Source organism: Purpureocillium lilacinum (assembly GCF_023168085.1).
Source record: "Purpureocillium lilacinum CBS 284.36 DNA, scaffold_1, whole genome shotgun sequence".
Classification (NCBI taxonomy): Eukaryota; Fungi; Ascomycota; class Sordariomycetes; order Hypocreales; family Ophiocordycipitaceae; genus Purpureocillium; species Purpureocillium lilacinum.
This window is the reverse complement of record NW_027072111.1, coordinates 3,668,060-3,685,493: the sequence shown is the minus strand read 5'-3', so window position 1 is coordinate 3,685,493 and position 17,434 is coordinate 3,668,060. Positions and strand designations below refer to the sequence as shown.

Genomic DNA, 17,434 nt, shown 5'->3' with positions numbered 1-17,434 from the left:
GTCGCGCCGGGGTAGAGGCCTCTTGATGTACCTAGCAAGGTCAAAAGACTGGGGAAGCTCGGATTTGATCCCGTTGTCCTTTGTCGGATCGAGTGCCGCAAAGAGGCTCGCATGGTCGTAACGAAGTACCTTGCTTCTCGTCCAGTTACTCGTCCTTGCTCGGCTCGACTGGAATGAGGGCGACGACTCGCAAGGACGCATTTCTGCCACAACTCGAATACAGTTCAGGTCGAAAGCCTTGGGATCGCGGCAAGGCGGAGAATCCCCCCAAGCGATGACACCCTGAGGGTTGGCAAGCTTTCTGACAGCATTGTCCTTGTGGTCGTCGCGCCCCCGTGCTGCCCTCCCACTGGAGACCTGAAGGGTATCGGTGGACACCCAATGCCTTCCTGCTTCGGACAGCTTCGCAAGCGTCTTCACCCACACCGGGCGAGGAGGACTTGCTGCTGGCTCGACGTCGGTCCAAGCATGGGGCCTTAGGGGTCACGTCAGCCATGGCCCATGACCGGCAGAACGGCCCAAGGCTCCCCACCTCGTTTGGCCCGGTTGAGATAATAGCGCCGTGAAACCTCTTCTAGCCGTTGGGGACGAGATCGATCCATGTCCATCATCCACTGCTCGTCGCCATCGGAGCACGGGACGAGCATGTCGACAAGTGATAGTCCCCTCTGGTCCGGCCACGCGTTCCACTGCTCTTCACTGGAGGTGCCGCAATGGACCGGTCAGCGGCACGGCATTAACATGTATTGGTAGCCGATGCTCGTATCGTTTGTGCAATGGAAGCCACTATTTTTTGGCGCGATGGTTCACAAGCGCGCGCAGCGAGGTCGGAGTAACGTGAGCCTTCGCCGTTCTGTGAGTTTGGGCGTGCCGTCTCGCCAAGATTGTTCACCAAAAGACACGCGATGAGACCAATGTCTCGCACCGCTGGCCACGCTGGGCGAATAAGAAGTCACCCGGGGCCGTGTGTGTGTCGGTCCGGGAATCTGCATGGCGTCCCCAATCGCCCATCTCGTTTCCCCCGCGCCCTCGTCGGGGCAGCCGGCTCGCGAGAGCCTGTGGGTTGCATGATCCGACATCGTGCCAGACATTAGCCCAAGGTGAGCCCTGGGCCATCGATTTGACAGCGGCAGGCCCCAGACACGGCTGCCCACAGCGACCTCTTTGTCGAGACGGGACGGAGGGCAGGATGCGGGGCTTTCACCGTGGCTGCCGGGGGTGCCGTGTGGGCTGCCCAGATGCGTCAGATCCGTCCCTGAATTCGAGGCGGCCGACACGGAGCCCGCCTGTACGCGCAAGAAAAATTTTCTCATCCAGCCGTTTTTAGGTTTGACGCGCCTGCAGCAGTGTTGCACGAGCGACGCGGGGAAGCTGCTGGTGGCCTGCCTGGTGGCCCGTCTCGGATCTGCATATTCTACCGGCGTTGCATCATCATCAAGCCGCTTCCTGCTGGGTGACACGGAAATCAATTGCGCCCGAGGCCAGGCAGGCCCGAATACTGAAACGACGGGCGATGAAGTAACGTCTGATGGTACTTCTGCGAGCATTTGATTCAGCCCACGACGTCACGGCCATCCCTCGCAGGAGCTCGTACGACCCGTCCTCGGGTGAGGCACGATGTCGCCCCCGCGTCTGGCTACCAACGTTGCCCGCGAAGCACCCCATGTCATGCCCGTTTTTGTCAGTTTTGTTGTGGGGGTGGGGTTGGGGCAACCTGCACGCCAGCCAGGCTCGGCAAGCTCGAAGTAAATTGATGGCTTGCTGGCGGCGTTGACGGACCGATGGTGCGAGCGGCGCGAAAGCTGGTGTCTGGGCAGTAGTACTTGGTAGTCGGCCTACTGGAACCTTCCAGCTCAACGTTTCGTTCGTGCCTCCCTCAGGAGCACCAAGCAATCCGACACGGCCGTGTGAGGACGACGCATAGAGACTCATCAGCTGTGTGAGGTGTCATGCTTCGTATGGGCTTGTCTGGTGCGGAAATGTCCACCCGCTGTGCAACGTCTCGGCTCCCAGTGGAGGCAGTCCGGCCGCCACTCCTCCGGGACGGGTGGGTTGGTACTTCGGCTCCCGCCAGACAGAAAGGAATGTCCGTCGCCCAAGACAAGAGCGTGGGCCAGGCGCTCGTACGACTCCGCGTCATTTGCTAAGAGTGGCTGGCGACATGCTCCTCGCCGCCAACGCGAATGGCGACTGTGCAGTCGTTGCCAAGCTCCTGGGGCTTCCGTGCTGGAGCCGCTGCAAACCGCTTGCCGTCGTACGAAGCCGTGTCATGATAATTCGCCTCGCGGCAAACGACCTTCCGCGCCTGGACGAGCGTCGCAGTGGAGAATCCTGCCGTCATGCACAGTCGAGGGACGCCCAGCACAGCATGTCTGGGGCACGGGTGGGGACGTCCGGGGCCGCGCTGAAGCCCCTGGCTGACCGAGGGGTCATGGCATGGCATGGCATATGTGCGCTTCGAGCAAGCATGAAACAAGGCACGGGCCAGAAAGGATGGAGCTGGTAGGCACGGAGCAATTGCAAGCAAGCCATGCAGGAGGCAATCGACGTGGTGTTTTGGCAACACGGCAGAGCGGATTTGCAATACCGACCGGCCTCTGGGGGGCCCCGATCGATCACGTCTCACGGGCTTGCAGCTCCGGCCAGCTCCTTCCTTGTCAATCGCAGGCGTCCGAAGCTATCGGTCAATATGACGTCGACGACGCTGGCGAGTGCTTTTCCTCGTGAAGCAAGGGAGCAAGCCATGGCGCCTGCCTGGAAAGAGTTGCATGTGATTATCGCGGCCTCGACTTTCCAGTGGCAGGCGTTACGTACTGCTTCACACCAGGTACCTTGTCCTCCACAAATTTAGTACCGGCACTGCCACGGCCTCCGGCGGATTGTCTGGGGTCGCGCATTCTAGAACGCGGCATAATTTGCACCATTTATCCCTCCCTGGCCGGCGGTCGCCAAGCATCCCAGCCACGACGGAGCCGCCAAGGCGTGGCGAATGGCCCGTGTGTGCGAAGTCCTCCGTCCCGCCTCCGCGGCATCGCGGCCAGTCCTTGCAGCCCGCGCTCCGCTGGACTGCAAGGGCGGCTCGTCCTCACCTGCCTGCCTTGTCCGGCTTCACCTTCTTCACACGGTAGCTGCAACCTGTGTTTGCCACGGGCAATCGCTCTCACCAAGGTGAGGCAGGTGCAATGGGCGTGCCTTGGGGAAGGTCAGGGGGCGTATGATTTGGTTCTTGGCCGGGGAAGCCATCAAGGTCCCCCTAAAGCCAAACTGGAAAGCACGACACGCTGAAGATTCAAACGCACAGAACACGTTATGTGCTCATTGCCGCTCAACCTCGCTCAATCGTCAGCCCTGTTACGTTGCACCTGCCCAGATTGTGCCGGCGCTGAGCCGTCCGGCGCCATGGCGGAAGCGGCAACGGAAGCGGCTGGAGGGGTCCGTCTATCATCCCACCAGCAACCGCCGCCTCCCGGCCGCTGGAGCCACAGGGAGAGCCACAGGGAGAGCCACAGGAACGGACTTTGGCCGCCCCCGAACCCCAGCCGGCGGGCGCCATCAGCTGCTCGGGGTGCCGTCGGTGTTGGTGGCGCGCCGAGGACCCAGCCAGGGGTCCATCGATCCGCCGTCTTCCACTTGCCCGCAGGCGTCGTCTCTGGGGAGCAGATCCGGGCGGGCGGCGACAAGCACACCGCGCACTGTTGATCCATGGACGGCAACGCCGAAGGGCCGCCCTCAAATGCCGTCCCATGTGGGCACCGGTGCGGAGTGCCCGTCGAGTTTGCATCCCTCTGCCGGCACGAATCTCTGCGATCAACGTCCCCCCGCGCGGACACTGGCTCGAAATACTTCCTGGCAGAGGCCGCTAACGACGCCGAGCAAGTCGACGGGCGCATCGCGGCGCAACCACCTCAGCGTCGGAGAATTTTCCACGCCAGTTGGTGGCCGGCCGCACCTCGGCAGCAGAGACGCAGGAGCCGAGATGCAGGACTCCTGATTCACGGATGCTAGGACAAGGTTTGTACGGAGCACTGCAACTTGCCAAGTTTCCAGGTTGCGCATTGGAACGAGGAATTCAGGCCTGTTACAAATGCTGGATCGACAGGCATCCTGGCCAAGCCTCCCACCTAGGTCGATGGGACGTCGGCTATTGCTACAGCCACGGCTGGAAAGGCGCAGGAGGCCGCGACCTCCTGGCGACAAACAGGCCATCGTTGCTCCAATGATCCCCCCGCGTGCCGCGACGCCCACCTGCCTCCAACGGACGAGGCCCCTCTGATGGCTCATGAGCTTGGCATGCAAGTCCAGTGGGAACTTGTGCGCCGGGTGAGGGTATCGAATTATGCAGTCTGGCACCCCGAATGCGGCCTCGATCGAAGCGCCAGATCCGGGGGAACGCCCCGCCCTATCGGCGTCTGCGCCGTATATTGCCATCAGGGGCATTGACAAGTCTCTGTGCCGGCTTCCTCTCGGCACACTGCGACGCCAGTGATGCACAACGGCACACACAGCGTCACCTGCTGTATTGGGCAGTCCCCCAGACCACTGCCCCTTGGTCCACAGATGTAGAGAGCCTGCTGCCGAGCCTTGTAGTGATCCGGCCACATGATGATGCGTGGCGGTAGGGTATGAGCGATGTGTTCGAGAAACAAGCGCTGCGCCGCCCGGGTGGCAATGACAACCCCGAGATCGACGACAAAGGACCCCTAATGACGAGGCCGGCAACGAGTACCATTGACTTCCGCTGGACGGTGCTGAATTACTTACGCAACCGCAATGCCGAGCTTCCTTGTTCGACCAGCGTTACTCATGCTGGCCAGTTAAGTTGCGTCAAGGGATATCGAGAACCGACTCTGGAAGGCAACGCTGCGAGCACAAACTCTCTCCGCGCGGGTTGGGAGGATGTCGACATGCGTCGGGAAGCGTTGCAACCGTGAGACTTTATGTACGAAGTGATGTGAAACATTAAATGTACCTTTGCATGCGTTAGGCATCCAAGCAACAGGCGCCATGGTTGACCCAACGTCATCTGGCGGCAGGTCATCAGTGGTCTCGATGGCTGCCTCAAGGCCCCCCGTTCGCTACGCGCTGTATCCAAATGTCTGCAGTTCGATATTCCATCCCATTCCCTGATGCCGAGTTCGTTTGCCTTCGTCTCGCCATGTCTCTGTTGCCCTCCCGGCAAATCAATAGCGACGCCGAGTCTATCTATTGTGCTGGTGGCTGGCCCCATTCCCATTGCTGCGGGACCAGTGCGCCTTGCAGGAGCGGACGACGCATCACAGTCGGATCTTGGCGCTGCGGAAAGGCACTTTTGTGAGAACGCGCGGCTACAACAATCCATGCCTTGAATATGTCGCTCAATCGCATAATTTTCGCGTCTCCGAATATTGGAGGGGTAGAGGGATCGTTGCTGCGGAGGGGGGGCGGTTGGAGCAGGTAACATGATCGCCAGGGTCGATGATCGACCGACGGCGCAGCCGTGCCGTGTGCCATGCATACGGTCTAGGGGTCGCTCTCGCAATAGTGAGTCTCTCTTGCACTGCTACGACGTTGGAGGCATTCAAGTTTCATTGCGCTAGGTAGGTGGCATCACTCTCGCCAAAGACCTCTGCAACATGATGCCCTTGCAAGACTCTTGCAACTACTAGTCCCACGCCTGTTCTCCTCATCGACCACTTCCCAGCTGCATCTCGGCCAGCCTCTCAGCATTTTGACTGCAGGATATTGGTACCCTCCCGACAGAAGTTGAGGCCTGGCTTGTAGTTCATGTAGCCAAAGTGCGCCGGCCAGGGGTCCTCGAGCGCCCCCTCCGTGAACATGCCCCAACCCCCCACGTAGCGCCCGCACTGGTTCGACACCTTTTCCAGCATTTGCGTGATGAGGAGGGGTGTCGCGTTCTTAACGAAGATCTTTCCCTTAACATTGCACGCATACGCCACGACCGAGCCGCGGATCGAGTAGTAGTTGGGGGCACCGTCGTAGTGCTTGTCCTGGGGGAACTGGCTCTTGAGGTCCGCCACGGCGGCGTCAGCGTCCCCGGTGTTGAGCTTGTGGCTGCAGAAGCAGAAGGCGTAGTAGCCGTCGTTGCCTTGCTTCGCCATGTCCTGCGGCGAAGCCTCAACGGCGGCGCCGTCCTGCTCCCGAGGTGCGATGGGACCGCCAATGCGAGTATGGACCTCGTTGCCCGCGTCGTCGTGCGTGACCATGTAGGTGCCCTCAACGTAGTCTCGGGGGAGCGTGATGGCGCCCGCGAGCGTGGCTATGCCCACGACAATAGAAACCAAGCGCATCTTGTTCGAAGGGGATGCGATACGATCTGGGTGAAACAGCTTTTCTGAGTCGCCGGAACAGGCCTCTGAAACCTCGTGAGACTCTCTTCGTGAAGTAGACCGAGAAGTAGACCGCAAGCCTCGCAGGATGGTGCTGTAGTTCCAGAAAGACTTGGATTCGTTTTCGAAACGCGAATTTATATAGACATAGATGTGAAGAAAGCGTGATTCACTCACTGACTGGCTCTATCGTGATCATCTCGACGATGTCGCGAAGAGCTTTCGTCTCATTTATGTCAGTACAGACAACGAGCGCTCACTATGTCGCCTCGAAAGCGATAAACCGCACCCGAAATCTTGACATTGATTCGAAGTCTGAGCTCTACAGCGCAAGCGCGTTTCGCGTGACGCACGTCTCGCATGTTTGTGTCGTTTCATGGATGTGGCTCACCGACGATGGCCGCCAGGTGAGCCGCGCTGCGATGTGGTGATACCATTACAGGCACATTAAGGAGCCGCTTGTGGAACCCCATTGTCGGGGAACGGGGACTGACAATGTGTATGTAGTGGAAATGGCGGTGCACGGATATGAGCAGATCAGATGGGAGATACTCCACCGCTCTCTTCTACGTTGGTGCTTGGCTGAGCTCTTCGTCGGAATGGACTCTAGACTCTGCTGCACAGTACTGTACACTCGTGTGTGCTGGCCACGACCGTGAATGGCTTTCCCATCAATGGCGGACTTCCGACTGATACACCTAGCTAGATCTCGAATATTGAGGACAGGTAGGCGATCGTACGGCATGCATCATCGGTTATCGACCCGAACTGTGCGGGCCAGTCCCCACCAGAGGCGCTCGGTCACGATGCGAGTCAGGAGTTGGCTCGTGCCGCAAGGCAAGGCGAAGTGAAGTAGAAGGCCGATGACATACCTGGCAGGAACGTTCATCCCGTCAATAGGAGTTTCAGCAGCATTCAGTTAAGCCTATTTGCTTCACACTCGCGCGTTCGAGCCCATCTACCGCACGCCAAGTCTTCTCCGTGCGGGCGAGGCTGCCTGGAGCCTTGAGTGACGAGCCCTTGCGGAGAAACTGCCAGTATTGAGGTCTCGTGCGCTTTATATCCAGCCACCAACAAGCCTCAAGGCGATGCGCTACCTTGGTATCTCCGGGGTTGTTCTGCTGTGGCCGGGTGTTATATTCCACCAGTGGTTTGGGCTTAGTGTCCATAGCTAGACCTCTCTTTCAGATTCATCGACAGGCCTTGGCCATCTCAATTGTGTCGCACACACAGACTGTTTAATGGCACGACTTCTCCTCGATATTGGCAGAGAAGCCTGCGCGTTGGAACCGCAGCGCAAGACAAAGATACAGAGATGCATTGGGTTTCAGCGGACACCAGAGCAAATCTCAGTCCAACAGACAGTCATGCCGGCATTGCTTGAAAGGCGGACAGACTGAAAACTTCAACCTAACGCAGTCATCACGGGGAATTGCTCATGTTGACTTTGTTGCTATAGAGTGACTGACTTGCGTGTCTGTCTCGCGAGCCACTCCCTCATTTCCGAAAAGGACAACATGACGGGCCAGAATCTCCGGGAGAAAGATAGCCACAGCCCCAGCCACAGATGCGACAGTGATTTCATCATCTGCGATAATGGGCATAAGGGGGGAAGGCTCTTCAAGATTCTTTCCGCAATCCGCGCGGTCCCGGTGAGGTGCTTTTGCAACTCAGACTCAGGATAGTTGACGGTCACACCAGGAAACTCATAGAGTCGTCCTATGTCCGTCGCGACAGAGCTGGCAGGGAAATTGCAGTTGATGGCGACTTCACGCTTTTTGACCAGCAGTTCCGAACAAGGCCCTGCTTCCACGGCATTCCAGTAGCCTTCCAGGCAACACCCTTGACACGCCAAGAGATGATGCAATGCAATTATTACCACTTCACACCAAAGAAGCTAAGCTGCTTCTTGCCCGAAGTCGTCTTGTCCTCGGCGTTTTCCAGGTAGATTCTGTCGTGGCCCTTGATGTCGATAAAGAGGTATTTGTACTCGTAGTCGCTCTCGCCGCGCCTTTTGACCATGTGCATCTGCGCGATGCCATTTTGCAATGGACCGTCAACCTGTGCGGGTATTAGCGTTGGGTTCACCAGGTAAGGCGGGTGTGCAACTGACATGGAAGTGCATCACCAGATGCTCGTTCCCTTGTGGATCGGTTCTCTCAGACGACCTAACGGGAAGTCAGCCACAGGCCCACGCGCCATATACATGAGGGTTCGTACGCAACGGGGCGAGCGCGGCGCCATTTGTTGAATGTCTCGTCGCCGTGGGCGATGATCTTCTTGGAATCGCCTAGCAGCTCGATGCACCTCGGATCCTTCTTGATCTTGTCGACTGCTCGGTTGAACTGAGAGATTTTGCTATCGGGCGAGAACACATCGGTCCAGAGGAAATACCCAACGGTCCCCTGCTCCAATGTCAGTACCAGGTCGACGAGAGACTCCGCAGGACGTCATACCGTTAGCACGACTCCGACAATAATCATGCCAAAGTTGAAGCTCTGCTGCGTTGCCCTGGCCGTCTTCTCTGCCGCTGAAAGCTCGCTCCAGGGGACGTAGCCGTCGTCATTGAAGGGCGTGACGCTCCTCCGCCGCGGTCCTGGGCTGGCAGTCGTGCCAAGACCCTGTTGCGTCGCATACGATCTCGTCAGGAACGCAGGCCGTAGCGACGGAGGAGCGGCGGCGCAGGCGCGCGAGCGCAGCGCGAGGAGAGAAGTTGTCGGTTTTATCATGGCGGCTCCTCGCAGTCCATGGCACCAGGGACTACGGGTTGGCGATGGCGGAGCAGTCGTGTCGAAACCAAAGACGAAATACTCCAGTCGTTGGCAGCAGCACCTGCTGATGAAGCTGCCCTCGGCAGAATGTTGCAGCAGCGACCTGTGGGGCCCGGTTGCCGCCCAATCAGGGCTAGCGCCGCTGATATGCCACTTTACCTTAGCAGAGGCTCGCCGCCCCTCCACATCACGTCTCCTGAACCGACGCCCAAACCCTCCCGCTCCGTGCTCTCTGGCTGAGATCTGTCCTCCGACTTGCCGCCCGCGAGGCATCCGACGTCACGTACCCATCGCCCCCGGACTGCTTCGACTTATCTTGTCCCGAATACGCGACACGGCCACCGCCGCCTGCCCAAGATGAGCGGCCTCGCGACCAAGCAGCAGTCGCACAAGATCTTTGAGAAGCTCAAGTCCAAGCCTGCCAACAAGGTAAGCCCGGGGACGCGCCCGTCGCGTTTCGGAGAGGTGCTGACTCGTGGCGCCATAAGATATGCTTTGACTGCGGCCAGAAGAACCCGACGTGGACGTCGGTGCCGTTCGGCATCTACCTCTGCCTCGACTGCTCCTCTAACCACCGCAACCTGGGCGTGCACATCTCGTTTGTGCGCTCCACCAACCTCGATCGTACGTGCATCAATCATCGCCTTGCAAGTAAAAGACACAGACAGGTCCTGACAATGGCACAGAGTGGCAATGGGATCAGCTTCGGCTTATGAAGGTCGGTGGCAACGAGTCTGCCACCAAGTTCTTCCAGCAAAACGGCGGCACTGCCGCGCTCAACAGCAAGGACCCCAAGACCAAATATCAGTCCAACGCTGCGACCAAGTACAAGGATGAGCTGAAGCGCCGCGCCGCGAGGGATGCCAAGGAGTATGAATAGTAAACCCCCTTCACACTTCGTGTGCTGACTACCATTTCCCAGATTCCCGGGCGAAGTGGTTATTGCCGATGTGGCCGAAGGCGATGGTTCTTCCACGCCAGCTGGTGAGCCTGATGACGACTTCTTTTCCTCGTGGGACAAGCCTGCCATCAAGCGTCCGACTCCTCCGCTCTCGCGCACAGCGACTCCTCCGGTTGTCGGCCGAACGCCCTCGCCTTTCCTCAACGCCGGCAATGGCAACGCTAAGGACGCGGGCCGGTCACCATCTCCACTCGCCAAGGCGGATTCTACTGGAGAGAACAAGCCTGCGGCGAGCCGCATCACGACGTCGGCGGCGCTGCGCAAGACTACCACCACTGGCGGGCCGCGGAAAGCTAACGTCCTCGGCGCGAAGAAGACGACGAAGCTGGGCGCCAAGAAGGTCACCGGTGAGGTGATTGACTTTGATGAGGCGGAGAAGAAGGCAAAGGAGGAAGCCGAGCGCATCGCAAAGCTGGGCTACGATCCGGATGCCGAGGAGGAGCAGACCAAGGAGCCGTCAGGAGCCGCCGCGACTATCCTCTCGCCCACTCCCGTCAGCCCGTCCGCCTCGACCAGCTCCCACACGCGGCAAAAGTCCAACGCGGAGGTCGAAAGACTGGGCATGGGCATGGGTCGCCTCGGTTTCGGCCAGATTGGAGGTGGCAAGCCCGCTCAGTCTCAGGCAGCCAAGAAGAACGCCGGTGGCTTCGGCTCCGTTGGTCCTGTCAAGGCCGCTGCCGAAGGTATGTCTTCTCCCCATGAAGGAGCCGTGACTGTCCATAACATATGCTCACACTCCGCCATATAGACGAGTCCAACAACTATGCGCGCTCCAAGTTCGGTGCGCAAAAGGGCATCTCCTCGGACGAGTACTTCGGCAAAGGAGCATTCGATCCCAACGCCCAAGCCGAGGCCAAGACCCGTCTGCAGGGCTTCGAGGGAGCCACCTCCATCTCGTCCAACGCCTACTTCGGGCGGCCCGAGGAGGAGGTCGAGGAAGACTACGGCGACCTCGAGTCCGCGGCCAAGGACTTTGTGCGCAAGTTTGGCATCACGGCGAGCGACGACCTCGAGAACCTGAGCAACGTTCTCGGAGAGGGCGCTACGCGGCTGCAGGGCGCCATCCGTGCTTACCTCGGCAGCTGAGGGCTGAGTAAACGACTAGCTCGGTGGCGCGCCTCGAACGACCTCGGGTCCGGCATAAGGCTCCGCGGGCTCTACACGATTTCGTATTTGGCTGTATGAAGCATCCTGGTGGGCTGTGAAGGAAATGGCGTCGCTATGAAGTTGGTTCACGGGTCGACCTGAGGCTGCACGGATTTTGACGACCCTTTTGTCGGCCGGAGCAAGGGGACGAAAATACGGCGTACTTGTGATGTCAAAGTTGGTTAGCATGAAATAGACGTACCGCTTGTTCATGACTTTTCGAGTTCATGTCACGTATCAAATTCACAAAACGTATCATCAGGTTGCACCAAAGCCTCATTTACTGATTTTGAATGTATTCGCATTATGCACGCGTCCAATGCCTTATGTAGTCTACATGGTCATAACAGGGGATAATAAAAAAACGTCAAATGGCAGACCCAACTGTCTTTACAGCTTGGCAATCATCTTGTTGCCGGTCTGGATCCACGAGACTGCATCGTTGACAAACTCGTCGACAACCTCCTTTGCGGGCTTGGTCTCGTTGCAGACGGCAGCGCACTTGCCCATCAGGTAGGGGCGGAACTGCTCAAGAGGGTCGTCGAAGTCATCGTCGTCCTCAGACTCGGCAGCGGCGTTGTTGCTCTCAACGCCCTTGTGCTCAGCGCCCTCGCCCATGAACTTGTCGAGGTCGGCCTCGTAGGGGATGGTGCCCTTGGCGGCGAGCTCCTTCATCTCCTGCTGGCGGTTGACCTCCCAGTCGTTGATGTAAGGGTTGTTGCGGACGCGCATGGGGCGGCCAGTGAAGATGATTGTGCGGATGTTGTCGTCGTGGCCGGCGGTGCGGACGGCCTCCTTGTGAGCCTTGGGGGCACCAGCCTCGTCCGTCAGGATGAAGCGCGTGCCGACCCAGACGGCGCCAGCGCCCATCATGAGGGAGGCAGCGAGCAGCTGGCCGTTGTGGATGCCGCCAGCGGCGACGACCTGGACGGGGCCGCCGGTCACGGGGGACTTGTGGCCCTTGACCTCGTTCACGACGGCGGGGATGAGGACAGTGGTGGGGATGTCGCCGGTGTGGCCGCCACCCTCACCGCCCTGGGCGCAGATGATGTCGACGCCGAGCTCAAGGCACTTCTTGACGTGCTTGACGTGGCCAATCATGTTCATGTAGACGATGCCGTGGGCGTGCAGCTTGTCGACGACGGCCTTGGGGGGGACGCCGACGGCCGAGACGAAGAGCTTGGCGCCGGACTCGATGACGACGTCGACAAGCTCGTTGAGCTTGCCCTTGGTGTAGTCATAGCTATGGTTCGCCCGAGTCAGCATTTTCTGTCGTTGCATCGGGGTTCACCGACATGTGATTGCGCACGCGCCGGGGTTGGGCGCGCGAGCAAGTGGGGGCGAGGGGGGAGAGGAGCGCATACTTGGTCTTACGGGCATTGCCACCGACCTGGGGGAGAAGCAGGTCGATGCCGAAGGGGGCGTTCTTGTCGTTGAGGTACTCCTTGAGCTCGGCAACCTGCTCGCGGAGCATGTCGGGGGTGTAGCCGACACCGCCGATGACACCGAGACCGCCAGCGTTGGTGACGGCAGCAGCCAGCTTGGGGCCAGCGGCCACGTTCATGCCGGCCAGCAGGATGGGGTGCTTGATCTTGAAAAGATCGGTGATGGGCGTGCGGATCTGCTCTGCAAGGGTGTCAGTCCAGTTCCGCCTGCTCGTGTCACTCCGCGACGAGCCGAACGGCTCCCCGGGGGGGGGGGGGGGGGGGGAGCGAAGAGCCGGGCGGTGACGTACGCGGAGAGGCCATCTTGACGGTTGTGTGTGGCGGGCTTTTGCGACAAAAGGTGAAGGAGAAGGTAAGGGTGAGGATCGCTGGTAAAGATACGCGCGGGGTTGGAAGCAGCGAAGAGGAGGAAAGGGAACGGTATCCAAGAGAGTTGGCGAGGTTTGAAGGGGAGAGAGTTTTGTAGCGGCGGCGACGGGTATAATAATCTCACATGAGCTGGGGCGGCGGCGCGGGACGATGGTGTCGCTCGGGGTCTTTGGGTGCGGCGAGCGCAAAAACGTGCCGAGGCTCGCGGAGGGGCTAGCACCGTCTGGGTTTAGCGCGCTCTGGGGGGTCCGGGGAAGGGGCGAAGCCGAGGGACATTGTCTGCGCTGGAAGGCGCGGTGGAAGCCCGGGCACAGAGTTTCTCCGACGGGGGAGGCCACGCATTGGGACAGTCAGTGGCAGCGGCAGCGGCAACGGCTGCAGCGCAGCGGCTTGCTGGTGCCGAGACGCGACCTCGGAGTCTAGTTATTAATCACCATTTACTGCTTGGCGCCGTCTGCGCTCTTTCTGCTGGGTCGCTCGTCCTCATTATGCTGTCGTTTTTATCCTTATTTTATTCTCATTTCGTGGTCACGCGTCGGTGGTCGACCGTGCTGGAGCACCACTCAAACATGTGACTCGCAAGCGCTGTGTGGCAGGAAACGGTACGCCGGCTTGGCCTGCCTCGTACATACCGCGCTGCGGCGTGCGCGCCCCTCGTAAGTACGAGTACCGTCTCTGGGGCACGGCACCCTGGGACAAGTGTCTCCGCCGACTCTGTTGTGCCCCTGCAGGCCATTGCAATCGTCGCCCGTCTGATCTTATCAGATGCGAGTAGCAGACCAATGGGAGTGGCGATCCCGGCTTAATGGAGCAATGGTTGGTGTCTCCCAGGACGACGAGGGGCCGGTCGAAGGTCTTGGACTTTTCTACTTTGTCCCTGCCTACCTAGTAGTAGTAGCCCTGGTTCCCTGCTACCGTAGGTAATGTGTTTCTCGGGCAAGGCGCCGTCGCCCACCGGATGCCAAAGGCTCGCTTTGTGCGAAGCCGGGAGGTGCGCCGCAAGAAGTCCCGCCATTCAATCGCCCCGCGGCACGCAGGTATCGCGCTGAGGCGCGCGATCCAAGGGACTCGGGCTTCAGCTGTACGAGTAATAGGAGTACCCGCAACTTGTCGCTGCCCAAGGGAAGGCCGGCGACACATGCACACGACCTCCCCGGGCGTTACAGGTGTCTGCTAGACTCTTGATAGCGGATCAGAGCAGCGCAGTGGCCGCCGCCCCGCCCCACGGAAACCGCGCGAGCTCCGTGGCACCTGCCTCTGTGGCCGGTGGTTGTAGCTGCCATTGTGGCACGCCATGTGTAGGTCGTGGGTGTACTTCGTACGTCGTATGAGCATTCGTACTGGCTGGCGACCGGCGGGCGGCGCCTACCCGACAGGTTCGCGACCTTTCCCCTTTGAGGTCCCGCTAGTGGCCAGTCCCCCAAATTTCCAACGTCACATCACGAAAACACCCCCAACGGCCCTCTGGGATTTCAACGAGGGAGCGTCCTCAGGCTCGCCATGTATTTCTCGACAGTCCGGGGCTCTGTGCCTCAGGGTCTGCGACACTGCCGACGGTTTCACTCGCACCGTGCTGGGTTGGGTCCGCGCATACAGCCTTCAATTGCACGCCAACTGCCGGCGAGACAGCTGCATCCTCACCGCAGAGTCTATGAGCCACGCCATGTCCGCCCTGGCCGCCATCATTCAGGCTGCGCGTGCCACAGCGCACCGCGAAAGGTGACGGCATACATAGCGCTTGGAAGCAACCTCGGAGATCGCGTCGCCGAGATTGAAAGGGCCTGCAAGGAAATGGACTGCCGCGGGATTCGCGTGAAGCGCACCAGCAGCCTCTGGGAGACGAAACCCATGTACGTGATGGATCAGGGCCAGTTCATCAATGGCGTGTGCGAGGTTTGTCACTGTCCCATATCAGGCCTGCGCCATGCCGGCGACATACTCACCCGCGGTACAGGTTGAGACGGACCTCGAGCCCCTGGCCTTGCTGGACCAACTTCAGGCGATTGAAAATGCCATGGGCCGCCACAAGGTCATCGACAAGGGACCCCGCAACATTGATCTGGACGTCCTGCTGTACGGGGATCAGAAAGTTGACCACGACAGGCTCAAGGTCCCCCATATCGGCATCCCTGAACGCGAGTTCGTCCTGAGGCCGTTGGCCGAGTAAGTAGCCCTCCCGCGATTTGTATTCCGAGGTGTCCAGTTGTCTCTGATACATGACCCCTCTAGGTTAATTCCCTCAAGGCCACTTGACTCGTCTAGGCCGTGGAAGCTCGTGCAGGATTACCTCAACGAGCTGCCGGCACGGGAGCCACTCTCGCCCGTCATCCCGCTGCGGACCACATCCCCTGCGCTCACGCCACTGGTACACAACCGCAAGACCCATGTCATGGCCATCCTCAACCTGACGCCAGACTCCTTCTCTGATGGAGGACGCCACAGCTTGGAGAACCTGTCGGGAACGATAGTCGACATTGTCCGTAGCGGGGCCACCATCATTGATGTTGGTGGCCAGTCAACCGCTCCCGGCCGCCCAGAGGTAACGGCTGAAGAGGAGGCGGCTCGAATCGTCCCTGCCGTCGAGCTCATCCGATCCCTGCCCGAGGCGCGTGACATGGCCATCAGCGTCGACACCTACCGTGCGCGCGTCGCAGAGATGGCTGTCGCCAGTGGAGCCGACATCATCAATGATGTCTCGGCTGGAATGCTGGACCCGGACATGCTGCCGACTGCTGCCCGACTGGGCGCGACCATTTGTTTGATGCACATGCGGGGAACACCAAGGTCTATGGTGGACCTCACCTCATATCCGGACGGTCTCATCCCTACAGTGGCCAAGGAGCTCCTGGACCGCGTTGCTGCCGCCGAGGAAGCAGGTATCCGGCGGTGGCGGATGATTCTTGATCCTGGCATTGGTTTCGCCAAGACGGGTGCGCAAAATCTTGAGCTGCTGCGGAGTCTGGCAGAGCTGAGATGCTGGCCTGGCCTGGAAGGGTTGCCCTGGCTCGTGGGCGCAAGTCGAAAGTCTTTCGTGGGCAAGGCGACGGGAGTGACAGAGCCGTCTGAGCGGATTTGGGGAACGGCTGCGACAGTGGCGGCTGCCGTGCAAGGAGGAGCCGACGTGGTCCGCGTGCATGACGCACGAGAGATGACCAAGGTGGCGGTCATGTCGGATGCCATCTGGAGATCTCCCTAGTGCGTCATCTGGGGAACACGGCTCCCGCACCCCCAAAGAGGAGCGTGTGCTACGGCAGCGTCGACGGCAGACTCGGTGAGGGGCAGGGGCCGCAGGGTCAAGGGAAGTGGGCCGGCCGTCAACAGATGTCAACCCAAGTACAGGAACATCCAGTGCCCTCCGGGTGGCCACTGTGCCAAGACGAGCATGACGCCTCCTGCCAGACGCCTCGTCATATTTCCCAGGTCTTGGCTGTTCCTGTCTGGGAACGATCACGAGGCCCTCCGTCTATAATACATGCCCAGCGGAAGCTGGAACGCCCGCGTCTCGTCAGCTTGTCGGGGCCGGGAAGTGACCCCAGTCACGTCGATAAGGGGCCCACCATGATTCAATATTCAAACACCCCTCCTGGCGTCCGCGGCTGCCCATTTCTCCCTGCCCGGTGCATATCCACGGTGACTTCGCGACAAGCATGACGGTACTCCTGGGTTTCCGTCCCGGAAGAAAGGGTCTGGTCACCGCGACGTCCATCTCGGCCGCATCTGGGATGCGCGGCCGATCACCGGTGTAGGACTGCATGGAGGAGAGTTGGTCGGGCCTGGCCCCATGCTCAGCTGCTTCTTGGCCACCAACCGCCTGGTCCATGCCGCCACCATCTCAGCGGGAGGCCGCTCCACAAACTCGGGTCCGCCATGCCAGTGCTTGCCCGTCTATTCGGGGTGTCCCCTTGGTCTCCGTACATGCTCGGCACAGACAGCTACGTATGCAACACGCATGCACCACGGGCCGGCCGTGCGAACCCATTAGCGGTGGGAGCGGGCAAGGGGTGGCTGTGGGTGCCAATCCGCCGATTGGGCTGCGACGAGGCAGCCATAGCCGACCAAGGGACGAGAATCTGACGGCAGGGGCGAGGTCGAGAAGAGCCCGCACGCACGCACTGGCATGTCGAGGAGCACGCACAGCTGAAACAGAGCAATGCCGCCCGGTTGTGTCTCGACCTCCTTGGAGCAGTTGTCGCCCTGTACAAGGCCCCCCGGCGCCTTTCAGCTGGACATCTTCAACTACAGTATGAAGTACTGCCCAAGTCGTACATTTCGTACGAGAGACAGGGTTGCGACACGTGGTGACTTTGCGAATTTCTGCACATGCTCGTGGGCATCTGCAGCGCCCCTTTTCGTGCTCCTCCGTCCCCCATCACCCCCCCCCCCAGCCATCGTCTGTGGACCCGACTGGCCCGACGG

The 17,434-nt window shown here is 60.0% G+C and overlaps 5 protein-coding genes across 5 annotated transcripts; 2 read left to right on the top strand and 3 right to left on the bottom strand.

Moving 5' to 3' along the window:
- Positions 1 to 5,699: 5,699 nt before the first annotated feature.
- On the bottom strand, positions 5,700 to 6,287 carry PLICBS_000820 (uncharacterized protein; the record flags this gene model as incomplete). Its single annotated transcript, XM_018318141.2, has 1 exon — positions 5,700 to 6,287. One exon carries the CDS (start codon positions 6,285 to 6,287, stop codon positions 5,700 to 5,702), a length of 588 nt encoding a protein of 195 aa, XP_018183666.2.
- Positions 6,288 to 8,201: 1,914 nt separating this feature from the next.
- On the bottom strand, positions 8,202 to 9,055 carry PLICBS_000819 (mitochondrial import inner membrane translocase subunit tim21; the record flags this gene model as incomplete). Its single annotated transcript, XM_018318143.2, has 4 exons — positions 8,202 to 8,387; positions 8,440 to 8,494; positions 8,547 to 8,731; positions 8,783 to 9,055. The coding sequence occupies 4 exons, from the start codon at positions 9,053 to 9,055 to the stop codon at positions 8,202 to 8,204; spliced, it is 699 nt and encodes a 232-aa protein (XP_018183668.2).
- A 399-nt stretch (positions 9,056 to 9,454) lies between these two features.
- On the top strand, positions 9,455 to 11,144 carry PLICBS_000818 (ADP-ribosylation factor GTPase activating protein, ER-Golgi transport; the record flags this gene model as incomplete). The annotated part of the gene is made up of 5 exons (XM_018318144.2): positions 9,455 to 9,526; positions 9,586 to 9,721; positions 9,784 to 9,967; positions 10,020 to 10,741; positions 10,807 to 11,144. The coding sequence occupies 5 exons, from the start codon at positions 9,455 to 9,457 to the stop codon at positions 11,142 to 11,144; spliced, it is 1,452 nt and encodes a 483-aa protein (XP_018183669.2).
- Positions 11,145 to 11,594: 450 nt separating this feature from the next.
- PLICBS_000817 (uncharacterized protein) lies at positions 11,595 to 12,952 on the bottom strand (the record flags this gene model as incomplete). The annotated part of the gene is made up of 3 exons (XM_018318145.2): positions 11,595 to 12,447; positions 12,569 to 12,830; positions 12,940 to 12,952. 3 exons carry the CDS (start codon positions 12,950 to 12,952, stop codon positions 11,595 to 11,597), a joined length of 1,128 nt encoding a protein of 375 aa, XP_018183670.1.
- Positions 12,953 to 14,809: 1,857 nt separating this feature from the next.
- PLICBS_000816 (trifunctional dihydropteroate synthetase) lies at positions 14,810 to 16,214 on the top strand (the record flags this gene model as incomplete). The annotated part of the gene is made up of 3 exons (XM_018318146.2): positions 14,810 to 14,911; positions 14,973 to 15,181; positions 15,248 to 16,214. 3 exons carry the CDS (start codon positions 14,810 to 14,812, stop codon positions 16,212 to 16,214), a joined length of 1,278 nt encoding a protein of 425 aa, XP_018183671.1.
- Positions 16,215 to 17,434: the final 1,220 nt, after the last annotated feature.